Source organism: Buceros rhinoceros, unplaced genomic scaffold (genome assembly GCF_000710305.1).
Source record: "Buceros rhinoceros silvestris isolate BGI_N320 unplaced genomic scaffold, ASM71030v1 scaffold6639, whole genome shotgun sequence".
Lineage (NCBI taxonomy): Eukaryota > Metazoa > Chordata > Aves > Bucerotiformes > Bucerotidae > Buceros > Buceros rhinoceros.
In genome coordinates, this window is record NW_010433170.1 from 32,615 (window position 1) to 50,906 (window position 18,292).

Here is an 18,292-nt window from a genome sequence, read left to right on the forward strand (position 1 = left end):
GCTCCGTAGAAAGCGCGGCTCGGCGCTGGTCCGGGGTGGCTGGTGCGGCGCGAGCGACAGTGGTCCAGGGGGTGGCAGAGAGTGCAGAAAGACTGACTTCTGCGGGCGCAGCGCGGCTGCTTTTAAAGCAGAAAAGTCAAGAAAAATTGAACAGACCCGCGAAAACTTTTAACCAATGAAAAATGGAGATGCAGCTGACGTCACGTGGGAGGGAATACAATTGGCTAGTTAAAGCAAATTCTCCTAAAAAGGAGATCTTCTGCCAACCCATCACACATCATAAGACCAGTCTGTATGATTATATAACCATGCTTAACCAGTCAGTAATCAGTTAGAGTGTACACAGTGATTTAGACAAGGATTCAGCAAAGTTTTCTACGCAAATCACACATACACACACACACGTACAGGCGGAGGTTATCCTGTGGTTAAGCCATTTCCCTTTCTGCAGATTATGGGAACAGTCTGCAGTAGCCATATAATATACCTCAATGCTTACTGAAAAGGCAGATTGTTACAATACAGGGCAAGCCCAACCGTTTGGATGCATCTCTTCCACGGCTTTCTAACCTATTTCCATTGTTATTTGTGTCCTTTACTATACTGGACATTTGCCCCAATTCCAGCGGGCCTCGCATTTGAAAAACAAACGTTCTCAATTACCTGAAGTTCTCACCATCAGAGCTAATGTATTAATTAGTTAATCATATCATACCTCTGAGCAGAGGCAAGTTGCTCGTCATCAAATATTGGAAAACAAGTCTCCAGTCACAAGAGAGAAAATCCACTCCAAGAGGTCTGAATGTCTGCAACAGTTTCTTACTCTTTTGGTACCAGGAGAGTTCTAGGTAGCCTTGATACCAAGTTTTTAAATGAAGAAAAAATCACGTAACTAAGCAACGCATAATAAACTGTAGTTTGGCATCAAAAGATTTCAGTGACTTTTATGACTGTAGGTGACTGTCACTAGCTTTTATGACTAGCTTAAATGCTTACCTACTAATTCCCTCACGGATATCATTCACAGCTGCCAACAGCTTCTCCAGACCTAAAAAAGCTTCTTCAAATGAAGGCTTTGTTACTGTGTTGGGGTCCAACTTTCGGAAAATTTCAATACTAATATTAAAAGAAAGAAACAAAGAAGAGACATTGAAAAGCAATTACTAAAAATCCTTGAAATTCAGAGAAACCCAGTATCTACTGTATGCATTGTATTTGAGTATTAAAACCCAACAAGGTCAAATGTAAACCCATACTAAAACGACGTTCTCTAAAATAGTCTTAGAAAAATGGTAGAAAGACCATACCCTGCTGTTGTACTTCTCTGATTAAAATTTTCCTTAACGACTGTATTCTGTAACCACACTTTACTTTTGACTTAAATACTTGAAGTGGCCTGAAAGAAAGATGGGGAGGGACTTTTCAGAGGGGCTCTTGGGACAGGACAAGGGGTGATGGGTTAAACTAAAAGAGGGAGATTCAGATGAGAGATAAGGAAGAAATTTTTTTACACTGAGGATAGCAAGACCCTGACCCAGGATGCCCAGAGATGTGGCAGAAGCCCCATCTCTGGCACCATTCCAGGTCAGGTTGGCCCTTGGAGCTCTGAGCAGCCTGCTCTGGGTGCAGATGTCCCTGCTCCCTGCAGGGGGTTGCACTGGGTGAGCTTTGAAGGTCCCTTCAACCCAAACCATTCTATGATACTGTCATTAAACAGACTACAGAAATAAAACACAGTATCTACTCAGATTTTGTGAGAGCATCCAAAAGTATGGCATCTCTATGATTCTCCAGCAGATTTTTCAAAAAAAGCAAAACACGACCAATAGTAAAACATCTAGATCAAGGGGGGTGTCTAATTTTCTGCAATGTTTGGTTTATATAAGAAATTAAATGAATCCCTGGATTCTGTGTTTGGATTTTATAAAGTGAAGGATTTTGCTTAACAAGAAAATTTACTGTATATCAAATTGATTAAAGTAAATAATTTTGCCAAAGCGAGTATGATTATCTGTGTGACAAATTGCGTGATTTTTTTTAATCGAGTTTAATTACTAATAGCTTCTTTTCTAAAATAGGAAAAAAGTAGCAATTTATAAAGTGTGTTTGTTTGAAAATTATGTAAGATTCCAAACCTTTTTCGCATACCGTACCTGTACAAGTTCATTGTATTCCATACACCTTCAAGGACTGACCAGATTTCCTGGTGCCTGTTTTCTTGAGCCACACGAAAGCTTGGACGTGACTTTTCTTTTTCAGAGTCTTGTAGATTTGGTGTCGTTGCTTCCATCTTTTCACATACCGCATTTTCTGAAAGAACCATGATGTCTTCTGATAAATCCTGCTCACTGTCTGACCTCACCTTATAAAACAGTTTAGCAAACAAATAATGAATGTATTTGGTTCCTAACTTAAGAAATCTTGAACACTTCTACCTTTTTTTTAAAGAAATGCTCAAAAAAGCAAGGCTGAACTCCTCTAGTGATCACCATCTTTGTTATAGTCTCTGCATCTAAAGCACCTCTTGGCCTTTCACCAAGTCATTCTTCTTCTCCATGTATACATTGGAAATTTTACAGATAGGGAATGGAAACAAAGTCATGGTAAGCTGGTGTAAATGAGAACAGCTTCTTACTCTTAAGCCCTGTCACACAATCAAAGACACATTTTTCTCTGCAACAGCACAAAGTATTTATCTACTCACGTGACAAAACAGTTCAGAAAATCTGTTCAGGTTAAACTAAAACTGATCTGGCACACTCTGGTCTGTACCAGGGCTTTGTGTTCATTGTGATGTCCAAACACCCGTCAGGATGAGGACAGGAGGACACAAGTTTTCAGACAGAAAGGTGTGTCTTAGGGCAGCGCTGCTCACAGAGCTGCGGAGTGAGCAGCTGACTGTGACACGCACAGAAGTTACAGCACAGCAGACAATCCAGACTCCCCAGATCATCCCTCCTCTCCTAGATCACCACCTTCTTCCTTTCCCCTTCAGCTTCCTCCAAAACAGAAGAGAACTTTCTACAGGTAGTCTCACCTCTATTCTTTCCCATATATAGAAATATTTCAAGTCATCCATGCTCATTATTCCATTTTTTAAGCCATCACATATGGAACTAACAGTAAGCACAAACCAAGACACTGAAATGTCTTCAACAGCAGCTCAAAAGGTATTGGGACACTCCTCTGTTAACTATTCCAAAGCACGCGATATGAGCAAGTTCTATCTTCACGTGTAGCACCAGAGCTACAAAAACAATGAAAGCTCGCCTGGAATAGTAGTACTGGATCAGTGCCAGCAGTAGAAACAACAGTCTCCACTTGAATCTTTAACGCCCTTTTCTGTCAGCTATAAATGCAACAGAAAACAAACACATTTTTTCTGAAAGCAGCTAAATAATGTTTTTCAGTCACCCTCATGGTACCAACACATTGATATTAGGCAAAACCAAAAGTCTAACAAGCATATACAGACAGGCAGATATTGGATACATGAAAAATAAAATTAAATTTGGGGTCTTTACTTTTGAAAACACTCAAACAACATTTCCTGCAATAATCTTCTGAAATGATGGGAATAACTTAGAAATATAAGCTGGGTTTGTAATACAAACACACAGCAACTTCAAGAAGATGTTAGGTGACCAAATACTAAAGCTCCCCTTACTTCTGTGAGCGTTTGGTAGAGCTTGTTCACTTCAGCGTAAGCCTGGGGAAGTATGCCGTTATAGTCCGACCTTGAACTGAATGCATGGAACAATTTTTTGGATTCCTGGAGCAAGATGCGCATTGTTGAGGAGTCGACTGCTTTATCTGATATTTAGCCATTAATGTGGGAAATAGAAGGAAAAGAAAGAAGTGTTAGGAGTCAATCTTAGGAGGCAAATCTATACTCAAATATAAAACACCTTGAAAAGCGTTCAAAAGTATTAAACAGTCCCAAGAGAAATGTGTGTGAGGTTAAGAACTCTCGCTTCTTAATTAAGTCTTCCAAATGTATCCCAGGACCAGGCAAGAGGATCAACTGACATATTCGAAATCACTCTGCAGAACAGCAACAGCCAAAAGAGGTTTAACTGTTAAAACCAAACACTTAAAGGCAGCTTTAAATAAATGAAAGGGTTGGGGTTTGGTTTTTTTTGAAAGCAAACCTCCCTGCCCTCATCTACCACATTAAGTAGATGTTGCAGATGAGTTTTAAATCAGCTGCCGTGGAATCCTGTGTCAGGATCCTGCTCGCCATGGGATGAGTAGAACCCACCTCACTCTGAACAGAAAAGCAGCACTATGTCTTATTGAGGTAGAATAGTAATTTGACAGAATTTAAGGAATTTGATGAAATTTAATTAAGTTTAACAGAGTTTTATCAATTTGATGGCCAAGTTCACCTTATTAATTCCTGTATGGAAGAAGTATACAAGGGAGAATTGAGTTACACTCCAGTTAGGATGATATATGAAGAGACTGGGGATAAAACGGGTAAGGGAGACCTTCCCAATGAGTCATGAGGTTCAGAATGGACCCCCTTGCTCTCTAAACTCCTTCTCACAGAGGAGTCTAGGATCCAGACTCAGCCTCAGACTTTCAACAGTTTATGTCTAAGGGTAAGGGGACAACAACACTTAACTATGAATCAGTTATCAGGGAGGTTTAACAAGATTTGCCATAACCAACTTGGTTAAAGATTCAAGAATGGCAAGATTCACATGAGATAGTCAGTAGAGTTCCCTCAATCAAATGGTACCCACAAATACATGGAGACGGATACAGAGATTAAATCATATACACGTTCACTTGTATACAGGCAAGTATAAAGGTTAAATCGTACACACACATACAGATGCAGAGGTTAACCTATGGCCAAGACTTTTCTCCTACTGTGCCTGCAGTAAATTAACACAATATTCTCCTACTGCACGTGCAGTAGATTGTAGTGAGTTACTCACTTTCCTCTGACGCTTGTCAGTGGATGGTCATTGGTACCTCCAAAAATCTCCCCAGAAAGGTGTCCCAGCTCTGGGGGAGGTACCGACCTGCAGCCCACCGTGACTCGGGTAAGCTCCAAGGATAAAGTGGTTGGCTCATAGTTAAGTCACGTCAACAGAAAGGTGGCATAAGACTCCGTGTACCCTCAACTTTCTTTGTTCTTTGATAAATGAATTTTGGAAAAGCCATCTGTTATTTATGCATTAATCGCATGACTGGTGTTCCAAACTCGGCCATGTTAACGTGCACTGTCACTTCACTCCACTGTGGGTGTTCAGAACAGATTGAAACCAGAGGAGCTCTTGGCCCAACTATGGCTCAGGCCATGGCCTCCTTCAGAGCCTGTGCCAAACCACCGCCACTGTGACCAAGGTGTCTAGTGCACCCGTCACACTTGGTGAGGGTCTCTATTAGGATCACAAGATGATTGACTTTGGTCATTGTTCTTTCCTGTATTTGGCCAGGATTTTGGCAGGTATTTCTGGCTCCTTCCAGAGTGAGCTACAATCCAGGCAGCAAAAGTTTCTCAGGCAACAGTTTTGGGTAGGGTTAGGGAGCGCCTTCTCATCCCAGCAAACTGTACTGTACCCAGGACAAGAAAGTACCAGCTGTCCAAACTCACTGCATTTGAGGCCAAAACTGGAACACAAAGTTGGCTGGCCCTGACATCACAATGTGCCCCACGGGAGCTGCACCACCACAAAAGTCTTTACTCCTCTGTAATTTATTTGGCAAATGCAGATGATTCGGCCACATAACACTGTGGCCAAGGAGGGAGAAAGACTACTTGCTTTTTAAAAATAGTTCAGAGACTTTGGTGACCATTGATATATATTCATTAAAATGGCTTTACCCTGATTTTTGCAAGTACGAAAGAAGCATTTCAGAAGTAATTTCTGTGACTTTTGCAGCTGATATTTAAACTATCTGGGAACAGACCCTGGACAGATTTGATTTTGGCATAAGCCTTCTCTCTTTTCTTTTTTTCATAGCTCATCTATTTCAGTTCAATTCTGGTTTTAAGGCTACAATAACAGAGTTAGGATTTTGTCACCCATCTGGGGAATAAACCGTGGATCAAGACAAAAGTAGGTAAGACTGTCCATGGTGTGGATAATCTTAAACTGAAAGCAAGCAGCAGAGGATGGAACACATTACCATTTAAACACACAGAGCATGTGCCTTTTTGAAGTATCTACACGTGTCACTACTAAAACTAGCACAATGAGGTTTTTTTCCAAGTTCATGATTAATAGTCTCTCAGATTCTTACCTGTACAAAGGTGTTTATAGAGACATTCAATTGTTGAAAGTAAACTCCTTGGCACGACGTAACCAAAAACAGCCATCCAGTGTTTTTTATAACACTGCAGCAAGTTTGCTAATGTCCATGGTGGCTTCAGATACAGTATCTGAAAGACAGCAAGTTATAAATGCAAAGGCTGATTTCATATAGACAGAGACATTTCAAAACCGCTCTATTTTTCAATAATGTTATGATTTGTGCTTGCAGAAGTAGAATTCAAATGATTCCTCAAATAAGGCTATATTCAGATTTAAATAGTTTATCTATTAAAAAAAGATTTGATTTGGCAGCATCATGGATTAAACGGTGATACTCATGTAGAAGCACATATTGTACCATCATTTTAATGATTTTTGGTTTCCCTTTTCCTCAAACATTCCAAATGCTCGAGTTCTCTTAAAATGTGTTATTTATGTACAAAAGCCTGAAAACCAGTAAAAACACCTTTAGGCTGCCTAGGGAGGTGGTGGAGTTCCAATCCCTGGAGGTGTTTAAGAGACTTGTAGATGTGGTGCTGAGGGACATGGTTTAGGGACGCTGGCAGTGCAGGGTGAACGGTTGGACTTGATGATCTTAAAGTTCTCTTCCAACCAGATCATTCTGTGATTTTCTAGTATTGTTAAAAAAGTAAAAATAACCACACTCTCCCTAGCTATGACTATATATACATGATGCAATATAGTCACATTGCAATGAAATTGTAATTTATTCCTATCATGTTCAACCAGAGTTTGAAAAGACGTTAACAGAAATCAAAGATCATCAGAAGTGCCTAAAAGCTTAACAGCTAATCAAAGCTCTAATTTGTGGAACAACAGTCATCCCCTGCAAGTTATTTAATCTGAAAGCCACAAAGGCTTATCTGCAGAAAATTTGAACTTTTAACTAACCTTTGCCAGGTATAAAATGGAATCTCAGCTAAAGCACGGACAATTCCATAGTGCCTTGTACACCAGTATTCATCTCCTGTTAACAACACTCTTGAAAGAGCGAGTGGAAGTTCTCATTATATCTGCAATTCAGCTGCGAACAATTCTATCCACGAGGTATCTAAAAACATCTGTTCTCATGGGGAAGAAGTGCCTGCAACATCAGTGCCTCAATATTATCTAAACTGTCATGGAATAAGTTCTTGAAGGGCAGCGAGATTCAACCATGCTAGAAAAGCTGAAATGGAAATGTAATGCAACTAGTACAAAGAGTTCTGAGAATTCACACTGAACAGCCAGCATATCCGTTACCGTGCTAGAAAAACACTGTGCAGTCATTACTGGTCAAAGAGAATAATCTTGCTAGAAAATTAAATAACAGAGCTGAGCACTGAACTGTGTGCGCTGCCAGTGAACTGTTACATTAGTGAACCAGACTTAGCACAGGTACTAATATCATTACAATACCAAGGACATTTAAACCTCTTAGTACTCAAAATATCAAGCAAAATGGCAGAAGAAACCACCTCCATCCATAGGTTTCCGAAAGCAATTTTCATTTCGGTCTCCAAAATACAGGATAAAGCTTCTCCTAAGTTCTTTTCAAGGTTTGGAAGCATATTTGGGAACCGTGCAGTGAGACTAGCGTCACCTCGTCCTGTTTTCTCCAACTCTGCACCTGTCAAATCAATGATAAGAAAAGGTGCTTATTGCAACTGCTTCTATAGCTAATTTACATTGATAGTACACAAATAACTTGTCCCCATCAATGAAGACAGACTACGCTTTACATTTATGTTATAAAGCAGAAGGGCTATATCTAATTAGGTTTCAAGTATTTCTAGTTATACCCACTTGTACTGTAGGCATTTTTAATTATGAACAACTGACTGAGAATATTAATTTCCCCAGAGCATTTTTCATTTGTGATCTTCCTCCACAGTTCCTTAAATAAGTTATTTCCTTAAATAACTTAGATTATATACTTGCTGATAACCCCCCTAGCTGTATAAGATGATCACTTCTTAATACTACACACTGTATTTGTACTTTTGGAAAAATGAACAGGGAACCCAAGAATCAAGTGCTACTCTTTGGGATGCAAGTTAAGCTAATCAGCATAAAACGTTAGGAGAGCTCTCAGCATACGGAATTTCTCAGCTACTGAAAATAGAACCCAAACTGGCTCAACGGGAAAAACCTCTTCTCAGTCCTAAAAAGTTCAGGACACCTTTTAAATTACTATAAACACAGGAAATTCATGTTATGTTTTTTCCATAACACAAAAATGTGTCCCACTTAAATTTCCTAGAACTAAGAGACCAATGTTTTAATACAGGTCTCAATTTCAGAAAAACACTTACCTTTGAAAATAAAAAATCTGCCCCAAACAAAAAAGCATTCATAAGGACTCAAAGTATATGAAAACTGAAGTTATAGCAGAAATTGTTCTCACTCTCCGACGCCAATTATGTGTCTCAAAACCCAGCATACGTGCACACTAACAAAACTTACCACCTTTTGCCTGTTGCAGCTCAGCATGGTCCTGATGCCTGTTTACATTCAGCTTCTGTAGAGCAGTGATCAAATCAGCTTTGCAGAATGCCTTGACCTCACTCACAATGGCTTTATTACATAAATTTTTATCATCCCTAGGAGAAGAGAATTAATTGTTGACAAAACTGGCATTACTAAATAGTGAGTAATAAAAGCAACACGCTAAATAAGTTGGTTTTGGTAAGTTTGTTTTGTGAGCTTCATTATAATGAAGTTTTCTTTCTCAAGCAGCTAGAAGCAGTTAAAAAAATTAAACCAGAAAACTAACTAAAGAATCTATTCTGAAAAAATGATAGAAGTATATTGGAAAAGGTTTCAGGCTCTAGGTTTGCTTTAAGAAAAAAAAAACAGCTACAGCAATGATGCCTACTTGCTATGAAAGCAAACAAGGCAATAATTCTAAGACAGTAATGTCTTTTTCAATTGCTACAATAAATTCTCATTTTTGAGTGAAAATGAGTGTTTTTACAGTTCTACTGTCCCAGATGCCACCCTGAGGTCTACACCGCTCCAGCAAAACTACTATAAAGACGCAGTACAAAGCTGGATCTTAATGCTTCCTCAACAATTCCCATCGCTTGTATTGATAAAGGATAACGGGATTTTCAGACAAAAAGCACTTCTGAAGTCACCTCTTGTTCCTTACTTGGAGAAACCTAAAATCATTATCAACAGCACTATGAATACTGCAATTGCCATGAATACTGTGATTGAAATAGGACTTTCAGCAGCAACCCAATGCACACGTCAGCTCAAACCACCCAATGCCTAATGCCTTAAAAACCCACTCACTGAAATACAGAGGAAATGGTTCTAGTGAAGCCCAAACTGTTTACAGCTCCTGGCAAAGGATATTTGTCCTTTAAAAACTAGCTCCCTGTGATCTGGATAAAACTGAGAATCAGCACTTGGAAATCAGCCGTTATCGTCACAAGAGGAGAACAGAGGCAAACCTACCCCCACCTTCCCTCATCCTAAGAGGAACCCTGGACAATGTTCATTACCGTTCCCAACAATGGAGCAGAAAAAGTTCCTACTTGGATCTCCATCATTAATACAAGTAATTTTTCTATTTTGTAATTCTGGTAATATTATTTATGAGAAATTGGAATAAAATCTGAGGAAGCTATGCTTTAAAAAGTTTTAAAATTGAGTACTGAGTAAACTTAATTCTACTTCAGGCCTCAAGCACATGGAGGTGATTAAGTCCACAACCTTTGTTTTATTATTCTACTCTAGCTTTTAAGAGGTGATTGCTCTTCAAAAAGCTTACTTCAGCTCGGCATTTTAAGGCATTATTTATAAACAGTGTACTTGGCACAAGACTAACTTACGCCTCATAAGAGACCTAAAGGTACACAGAACTCACGTGCAGAGTATGACAACAGCTTGAGGAAAGAGGTTCTGATACTGCAGACAACATTGTAAAACACGGTCGTCGTTGTTCTCATCGCTCAGGCCATCTGCAAATTTAGTTAAGACAGTGCTGATACAGAGTAATTCCACACAAGAGATACTTCAGTGTAGTCACGGCACTGTTTTTACGTTTAATACCCCCAAACAAGGACAGAGGAGCATCACCTAAACGCAGACCTGAGCGCTGAATTCTTAGGTACTACTCCACTCAATCACCACGGTTTTGTCAGAAAACGTCAACTGAGCCACAGGTAAATTTGCCTCTGTTAAATTTTATGATGACCGAGGCAAAAGCAAAAGCACAGAAACACAACATATCCTCAGCTCAGAGGTAAAACTACATGAATTTCCGTTTCGTAATCCGCCACTTGCCAATGGACGTAGCTAAAAGAAAACAGCCCTGATCTGAAAAAGTATTTGCGTACTATGGCCTTCGGTGTGCTCTGCAGGCTGCTGTAAGCTAGTAGCTAATTCTAATTAGCAAACTGCAGAGTGAAGACCGTATTAAATTCAAAATTGAGCACTAAGGCTCCCGCTAGGTGAGCTGCAAGGATTAACTACCCAAACCAAATTGATTGCACATATATTACACATTTTTTGAGAAGCAAGCTGCATGGATTGCCCCCACAACTTTGAATCTTGGTTTTTGAGACACATGTAGATGAACTGGACCGCAGGGATAGCTTTGTCCCGAACATGCTGCAACATTTTCCCCTTCTTCAAGTTGTCCAACTCTTGTAGAACAACCCAGGGAATTATTAATGCAAGTTTGCCAATGCCTGGAAGGAAAAAAACACAACAATGACAACCAAAAAACCAAAGACTTTTTGAAGAGCCATGCAAACTACTAGAGATAATTTTTAATTCAAATTTTTAATCCTGAAAATTACTCAGGCCCTTATTGACCCATTTTCCAGGTGGTGAGAATAAGTATATGCATTAGCTGAAAGCATCAAAGCACCCTAAGTATCCCATTAGATCCCGAATATCTACAAACAACTGACATGCATGATCCTCACGCTACTGACATTAAATAGCTACAAGCTTCACAACATATTAAAGCCAAACATTAAAGCCAGGTCTGCAATCCGAATTGCTGAGAAATTGCTCAAACGCCTCAAGAATTCTGACACCTTCACTAAGAAAGAAATAAGCACTGACTGACTGCTTATCAGATTTTGAAAGGCTTTAGATTTCTAGGGAAAAAAAATGCTAAAAAGAGTAGAAAACATCATTGCCACTAGTGATGGATTAAATGCTTAGAAAGATGTTCTTACAACAGGTAAGACTTATTTACCTCTAAGAATTCATCCACGTTCTTGAGAACATGGACTATGATTCTCTGTAGCTACATAAGTATAAACATAGTGGTTCTACTTCCATAGCTGAGCTTTCTGTACGAGGCAGCCTGCTTGGGTTCACACAGGCACCCAGGTGTAGTTTTCCTCACACAGCCTGAAGATCTTACATCATCTGTTTCTTCTGAAAATGTCTTCACATACCTGGTATATCCTCAGATTTCAGCCATCTGACAAACTCAAGGTGACTAATCATTATATTTGTGTCAATCACCACTAATATGTTCAGACCAGAAGGAAAAGTCTCTGGAGGGAAAAAAAGAGAAGAAAAAACCATCTGTGAAAAAAAAAAAAAAACAACCAAACAGTTGTGTACTCTCTGCTCAGACTATTAACTGACTTTAATAACTAGCTGCAAGTAGATACCAAAGAACATCAAATCATGACATACCAGCAGAAATATTTAAATCCTGTTCTGGAAGATCTATTTCCATACTGGTAAGTTCTCCACACGTCTGTACAACAGACAGGGCCATCCTCTTCTGAACACGAGCAACATGCAAATCTTCAACTATCTGCATCTACAATGACAAAAATCTGCACGTATGAAATCAATTATAAGTAACAGTTTATGAATCGTTCCTGAAAAAGACATTGTTGCATTGATGCTGTGGTGGTAAAACTGATGGAAAAGGAAGCATGAAAAATTTTAAGTTGGCACAGCAAATGTAAAGCCAGGAGAACCTTCTGCACATCTTCCACAGGAAGTCCATAATCCAGCCTAGAAGGAAGATTTGTTTACAACCTTTCTAGCCAGTACCCAAAAAGGAGTATGTAAGCAACGACAAAGGCCCCCTACGTGGCAGGGAATAACTGAAAGACCATCTTCTGATCTCAGAATGCTCCTAGTCAGCAGTACTTCAGCAAGTTTGTTTAGTATTTGAAAAAAGCGCTCCACACTTTAAGTGTAGATCATAAGCCAACAACGCAAAATATTCAGAAAAGTCGTGGCATCGTCCAGCTACACAACCTCAGTGCCCAAGTTTTTAATGCAACTTAGAAGAGTTAAATTAAAGCAATACTAACCTCTTGGTCTGTTTCTGGGTTCTGCCTATCTTGAGGGGGCAGAAAGACTTCAAAGCTCTGTAAGAAAAATTAGAAAACCCATACCATCACAAAACATCGAGGAAGACTGAGGAACAACCAATCCCTGTCTCAAGAGTTTCAGAATACAGCTCTTCAGTGTTCAACAAGTACATCACTAACCTTTTGGAGATACTTTCTGTCCTCACCTTCTTGGAAGGAGTCAGATGTGCATGGGATCTCAATATCCTAGAAAGGAGTAGGAACAGAAGTAGAACTCGTATCAGTCTTTCAGAGCGCTTTTGAGAGAACATTGAATATTCTCAAGTGAATTGAATAGTAACGTAAAGTATATTTTTGATGTCCATGATGAACCATCTCCAGTACCATTTCAAAAGGGCTTAGAAGGATGCCTTGCTTTTGAAATAAAATACGATTTACACCACAAGCCTATTTTTCCAGTCTCTTGTGCGTTTGTCATTGTGTTATCCTTGCTCCGGCTTTCCCAGTACAGGACAGAAATTAATTTAATGGACTGAACTGAGCAAAGGGTCACCGAGATGATGAAAGGACTGGGGCAGATCATACAAGAGGCTAGAAGAGCTGGGGCTGTTTGGCCTGGAGAAGAGAAGGGAAGTCCTATCAACGTTTACAAATATCTGATGGGAGGGTGTAACAAAGACAGAACCAGACTCTTAGCAGTACCCAGTGCCAGGACAAGAGGCAGTGGGCACAAACTGAAACACAGCAATTTCCATCCAAACATGGTTTACATCTGCCTATCATTCAGAAACCAGCCTGAAACATCTGCCTGCATAACACACAGAGCTGGGATTCTCATTACCTGCTTAAAACATAATCCTCTGGCTTCCAAGTCCCTTTCTTCAGTCCCTGAATTACCAGTAGCTTTATAAGACTCAGCATCTGTTTTCTTCCGTTTACAACAGTCCCATCGTTGTGCTGTTTCAGTCAAATAGCATGATGGCGTGTGTTTATTCATGTGCCGTTTTTTACTAGAAAACTCCTTATATTCTTCTTCATACTCTTTTTCCCAAGTCCTCGAAAATGCATTTGGCTCCTTAGAGAAAGGCCTGTCGACACACACAGTCCCTGTTGAGGTGTCAGACAGCTTTTTTGGAATTCTGACATCTTCACTCTGTTTTTTTGATCCATCTGCCTTTTTATGTGGTACGTGTGAATCGTACGGAGATGACTTAAATTTTTCCAACGCAGTTTTTTCTGCTTTCAGCTTCAGCTTGCAGAGTTCAGCTTTCTCTGCTTTTTTCTTCAGCGCTTTCTCCCTCTGAAGCTCAAAGCTATGCCAGAGTCTTTTTCCTTCTGTTCCATCAAAACGACTTTTGTTGTAACTTGTGCTGCTTGAAATCGCTGCATCAGGAGTGCGTGTACTTTTTCCATGTTTAACTTCTTTGGCTTTAAATTGAATAATTATTCTCTTTTGCTTTTCAGGTTGGATTAAAGAATCATCTGTGGGTTTGCTTCTGTCTGCAGATTTTCCTTGGGATCTTCCATCAGTGCCATGAGAAATGTTAGGACTTCGGTCTTGCTTCTTCTCTTCCCCACCTTTCTCTATTTTGAATCTATAGAAAACATTACAAAAAAATTAATTAGCTCAATTAATGTAAAACAACAGAACAAACAAAGAAAAAAGCCTGCACCTGATCTAGGCAGTTACAGCTCAGTATTTATGAGCACCGGTTTACTGTCTTCTTAAATATGAACTTGCAGCAACATCCATCCTTTATCATAGTTTGGTGCAGCATTTTTAGTGTTTCTGGTTTTCCTACCTGTACAGCTATTCTAGCTTACAAAAATGGAGAAAAAGCTTTTCCTGCATTCACTATCGATTGGTTTGAGAGATACCCTGCAAAGCCTAGTTCCACCTGATCATCCAGCGAAGTTTTAGCAGCAGTTTAATGATACAGAAGTGTCACCCTAAAATCTAAGTGTGCAGCAGCTCAGCCTCATCTAACAGTGCCAAACACCACGCAGCTTTCAGACAGTGAAGGACAAACAGATGGGAGAACTCAGAAAAGGAACAATTGACAGGAATATCATAACATTAGGAAACTTTCTTATAGGAGCAGAGAAAATACTCAGTACATTTATCAAACACAAGTTTTAAAATAGCCAAGAAAGTTTCAACTCTGCTCTAAAATAGCTGTTTTAGACAGCTAAAACAAAAGTGTTGGGGAAGTAAGGGCACCCAGCTTCTGACTTTGGAGACCCCTAACTGGTTCTTAGAAGCTGGAAGGGCGTACAACAGAAAATATCATTTGTACTTGTCTCGATTCACAAATTCCTTCCTATGCGAGCCCTTCTGGCCACTGTCACTGTTGGGGGACTGAACTGGATGGAGTTTTGGTGTGAGTATAGTTACCTTTTCACGGTAATATCATACTGGACTAACAAACGGTGCTTAACAGCACGTGCACGTGCAGCTAAACATACTACGACTTGCGACTCCGGTCTAACAGAAACTGCAGCAACATCTTGCCATGATTAAAAAACAATCCAAAGCTTTGCCATCTCAGGATTCATGAGTATAATATGCAATACAAACCAACAAGGTAGCACTCAAGACCAAAAAAAATACAATCTTTTTATGGCAGCAGCATTGGAAGAATATAACTCCTACCTTATTGGAAGGGTAGTAGCATATATGAGAGTTAAAAAAAGATTCTGAACTCCGCCTTCTCAACTATCTCAGACTGCCCTAGAACCCACTCAGGAATGCAATGCTAACACTTCATCAGCTAAAACACAGTATTTTGTTTGCTGACTAGGTCAAACAAAGTTCATAAATTTGGTATTAAGAAAAGTCTGTGACTGTTTTAAGCATTTCCATTTTATGATAGAGCAAGAATTTACCTCTGAACTTCTGTCTCTCCTTTCAAAGAACGGTTGTAAGATCTTGCATCTTCAGAGTTCTGAAAGGAGAAAAAAAATCCAAGGACTTATAAAGAAAACTGCAGTTAATAAAACCACCTTCATAAGATGGAACAAATATAATTTCGTACTAGATTCACTATGGTTTTGAGTACACAAACCTTGAAAAAGGCAGCCACCTACCTTGCTTTAATTTAGCATTGAGGTTATGTTATATTTAAGAAAAAAAAAGTGAATGGGTCCTGGGTTATAAATAGAAAGAGCTCAACTAATTAAACACATTTAGGATTCATGTGTTCCGTATACTCTACAAGTATATCAGTATGGAAAAATATACTTTTTTGTATATTTATATAGGGGAAAAGCCCCCCTTAGGAAAAACCCGAGGACTGCTTCCAGCCATGCCCTAGGTAAGGCTAAAGAGAGGATATTTCTACGGATGGTTTTTCTGCAGAAGAGATGCATTATTAATTCTCATCGGATTTACTAATTAGTGGAACAACATGAAACTGTAGTTACATAGGTCCGATTAAGAGCAAAGACAGTCCCTGAAGAACTTGAACAGCTCTTTTTTAGACAGGACAGACTCTGCTGAGAGGAACTGTGCCCAAGAAGGCAGTTCATTTTCATATACCCCTGGATTATATGGCTCACTTTTCCCAAAACTACAGCAGGGTGCAGGAAATTACAACAGAGAACAGTATCATATCGATCATGTCAGATAAGGAAGCTCCACACAGTACAACCTTTTACAAATAATTCATGCCAATAATTGGGTCATGCCGACTCAGTGAGGCCATGAGGTCACTGCTGCAGAGATTTTCCTATCCAGAGAGGCCTCAGCTATTTTATTTCCACATTAGAAGCACTTCATTCATAAATAAATAAATGGGTCATAGAAACCAGTGGAGTTCTAATGAATTAAGGAAATTCTGAGAACTTCCTCTGGTTGGTGTTGGAGTTGTAACAGTAGCAAACCCACTGAAATCATAACTGGGGTGGCCATTAAAGGCTGTTGCCACTGAGAACCACTTTGATGCAACTTGCTGCAAGAAGACCTGTTCAACTCACACGTCTATAATCAAATAGGAATCAAAGTGTTTTATTAGTTTATTAACAACTCAATTAACTGGCAGTGAAGGACACACTCAAGATCACTACTAGCAACATAACAGAAAAACCAGAGTAATAGGCAAGTACAAAACAATACCGGATCAGATGACTGGGTACCCGAAAGTTTTAATCTCACACACCAACTTACGCAATAAACTGTGAGGCTTTAAAAAGCACAGGGAGATAACCAAGGGGGTCCCACTCTGGAGGCACTTAGCTAGAGCTGACCCTGCTGCTGATAAATTATCTATGTCTATGAGATTTGATGTCTGAGACTCTGCTTCAGGAAACTGAGGGTTCAGACTGTGCTTCTTTAACAATACCTTACAAAATCCAAAGCGAAAAAAATCTAGTAAACTTAAGTGCGGATTTATTAAACCACTGATTTATTAGATACATATGATACTACTGGCAGGGAATAACTTCCCAGAAGGGGACACAAACAACAACAAAAAATGAGCAGAAAGATTATCACCCCTGTAGCACCTGCATTTTACAAGTGATTCAATGAATCCTTACTCACTAGATACAAATAGGAGTCAGAGTATTCTAAGAATGTGGTTCATTGATTTATGTCTCTATGGTTAAAAGGAAATAGTTGAGAGTTGCTTGCTAAAATGCAGTGAAGCACAATTTGTGATTAAGCAGGAAATTAAGATAAATGATCCTAGATAAACAAAAATCCAGGAAAACAGCAGTAGTTTTGGTAAAAGTTTTAACTTTTCTTGACCAGGAAGATATACTAAAGTAAAAAAATCTCTTATTTTCTGATACTCACGTTACTCCTCATAGCCTCTAGAGAAAAACATAAGCTAGTTATCAGGCTAGAACATGCAGTTATGACCAACTCAACTCTCCTGATGCTCTTAAGGACCCCACCTTTAAATTTTATTCATCTTTCTATTCCAAGACTGCTAAATAATTTTTTTAAATGTGGAACTTTAAATGAAAATAATAATAAAAGAAATATAGCTGTTCCTACTTTGTCATGCCGGCCATCCATACAGTCCTCCTTTCCAGTTAATTTCTTCAGTTTCTTCTTAGACATCTTCAAATCCTAAGAAAAACAGTGTTGCCATTATTACTGCTTCCAAATTTTTATTTCCACCTGGCATAAAAAATAAATTTTAACTGCACAGAGAAAAAACACACTAATACTATTCTTTTGTTTTCTCGTTACAGAACCACTGCATATTTCAACAGAGTTAATTATTCACATCTCACTACCAACAGAACCTTACAAAAAAAAAAAAAAAAGGATGGCAATTGCTTTACCATCCGCTCCAAAGACACGTTCTGTACCTGCAAACATACCGGAGTAACAGAGGCAAGCACGCTTTAACACAGTGGTACACCCGTCGAGTTTTAAAGCCGTCCCAGCTGTGTAACTCTCGCCTCAGGCCCCAGGTAAGGGGTCACATCGTGACACCTGCGCAACCGCTACACCACCCTCTGCACGAACGAGACGAGGCTGAAGAGGGCTCTCAGAAAGCCTCCCCAGAAATCTCCCAACGCGTGAGGCGAGTTTCCAGAGCACAGGTCAACAACATAGCCAGATAAACCCCCGGGGCAGCTGAGCCGTAAAGCAGGGAAGACCAAGTAAACACAAGCTCTCAGACAGCTTTCAACAAGGGCGGGATGAGGGAAGAGCTGCTGCTCCGCCGCCACGACTCCCGAAGAGGAAGCAGCTTCCTGCCC

General features: G+C 39.6%; 1 protein-coding gene across 1 annotated transcript in view; it reads right to left on the reverse strand.

Moving 5' to 3' along the window:
* Positions 1-17,642, reverse strand: part of SWT1 (SWT1 RNA endoribonuclease homolog (S. cerevisiae)) — a 31,573-nt gene extending 13,931 nt beyond the window's left edge. The window contains exons 1-15 of the mRNA XM_010144005.1: positions 17,577-17,642; positions 15,464-15,522; positions 13,419-14,172; positions 12,758-12,823; positions 12,578-12,634; positions 11,943-12,072; positions 11,696-11,797; positions 10,784-10,972; positions 10,147-10,240; positions 8,736-8,872; positions 7,748-7,899; positions 6,259-6,397; positions 3,668-3,813; positions 2,154-2,362; positions 997-1,116 (exon numbers count right to left, since the gene is read on the reverse strand). Coding sequence (XP_010142307.1) covers positions 997-1,116; positions 2,154-2,362; positions 3,668-3,813; positions 6,259-6,397; positions 7,748-7,899; positions 8,736-8,872; positions 10,147-10,240; positions 10,784-10,972; positions 11,696-11,797; positions 11,943-12,072; positions 12,578-12,634; positions 12,758-12,823; positions 13,419-14,172; positions 15,464-15,522; positions 17,577-17,642 — 2,420 coding nt within the window. The remainder of the gene's footprint in view (positions 1-996; positions 1,117-2,153; positions 2,363-3,667; positions 3,814-6,258; positions 6,398-7,747; positions 7,900-8,735; positions 8,873-10,146; positions 10,241-10,783; positions 10,973-11,695; positions 11,798-11,942; positions 12,073-12,577; positions 12,635-12,757; positions 12,824-13,418; positions 14,173-15,463; positions 15,523-17,576) is intronic.
* Positions 17,643-18,292: the final 650 nt, after the last annotated feature.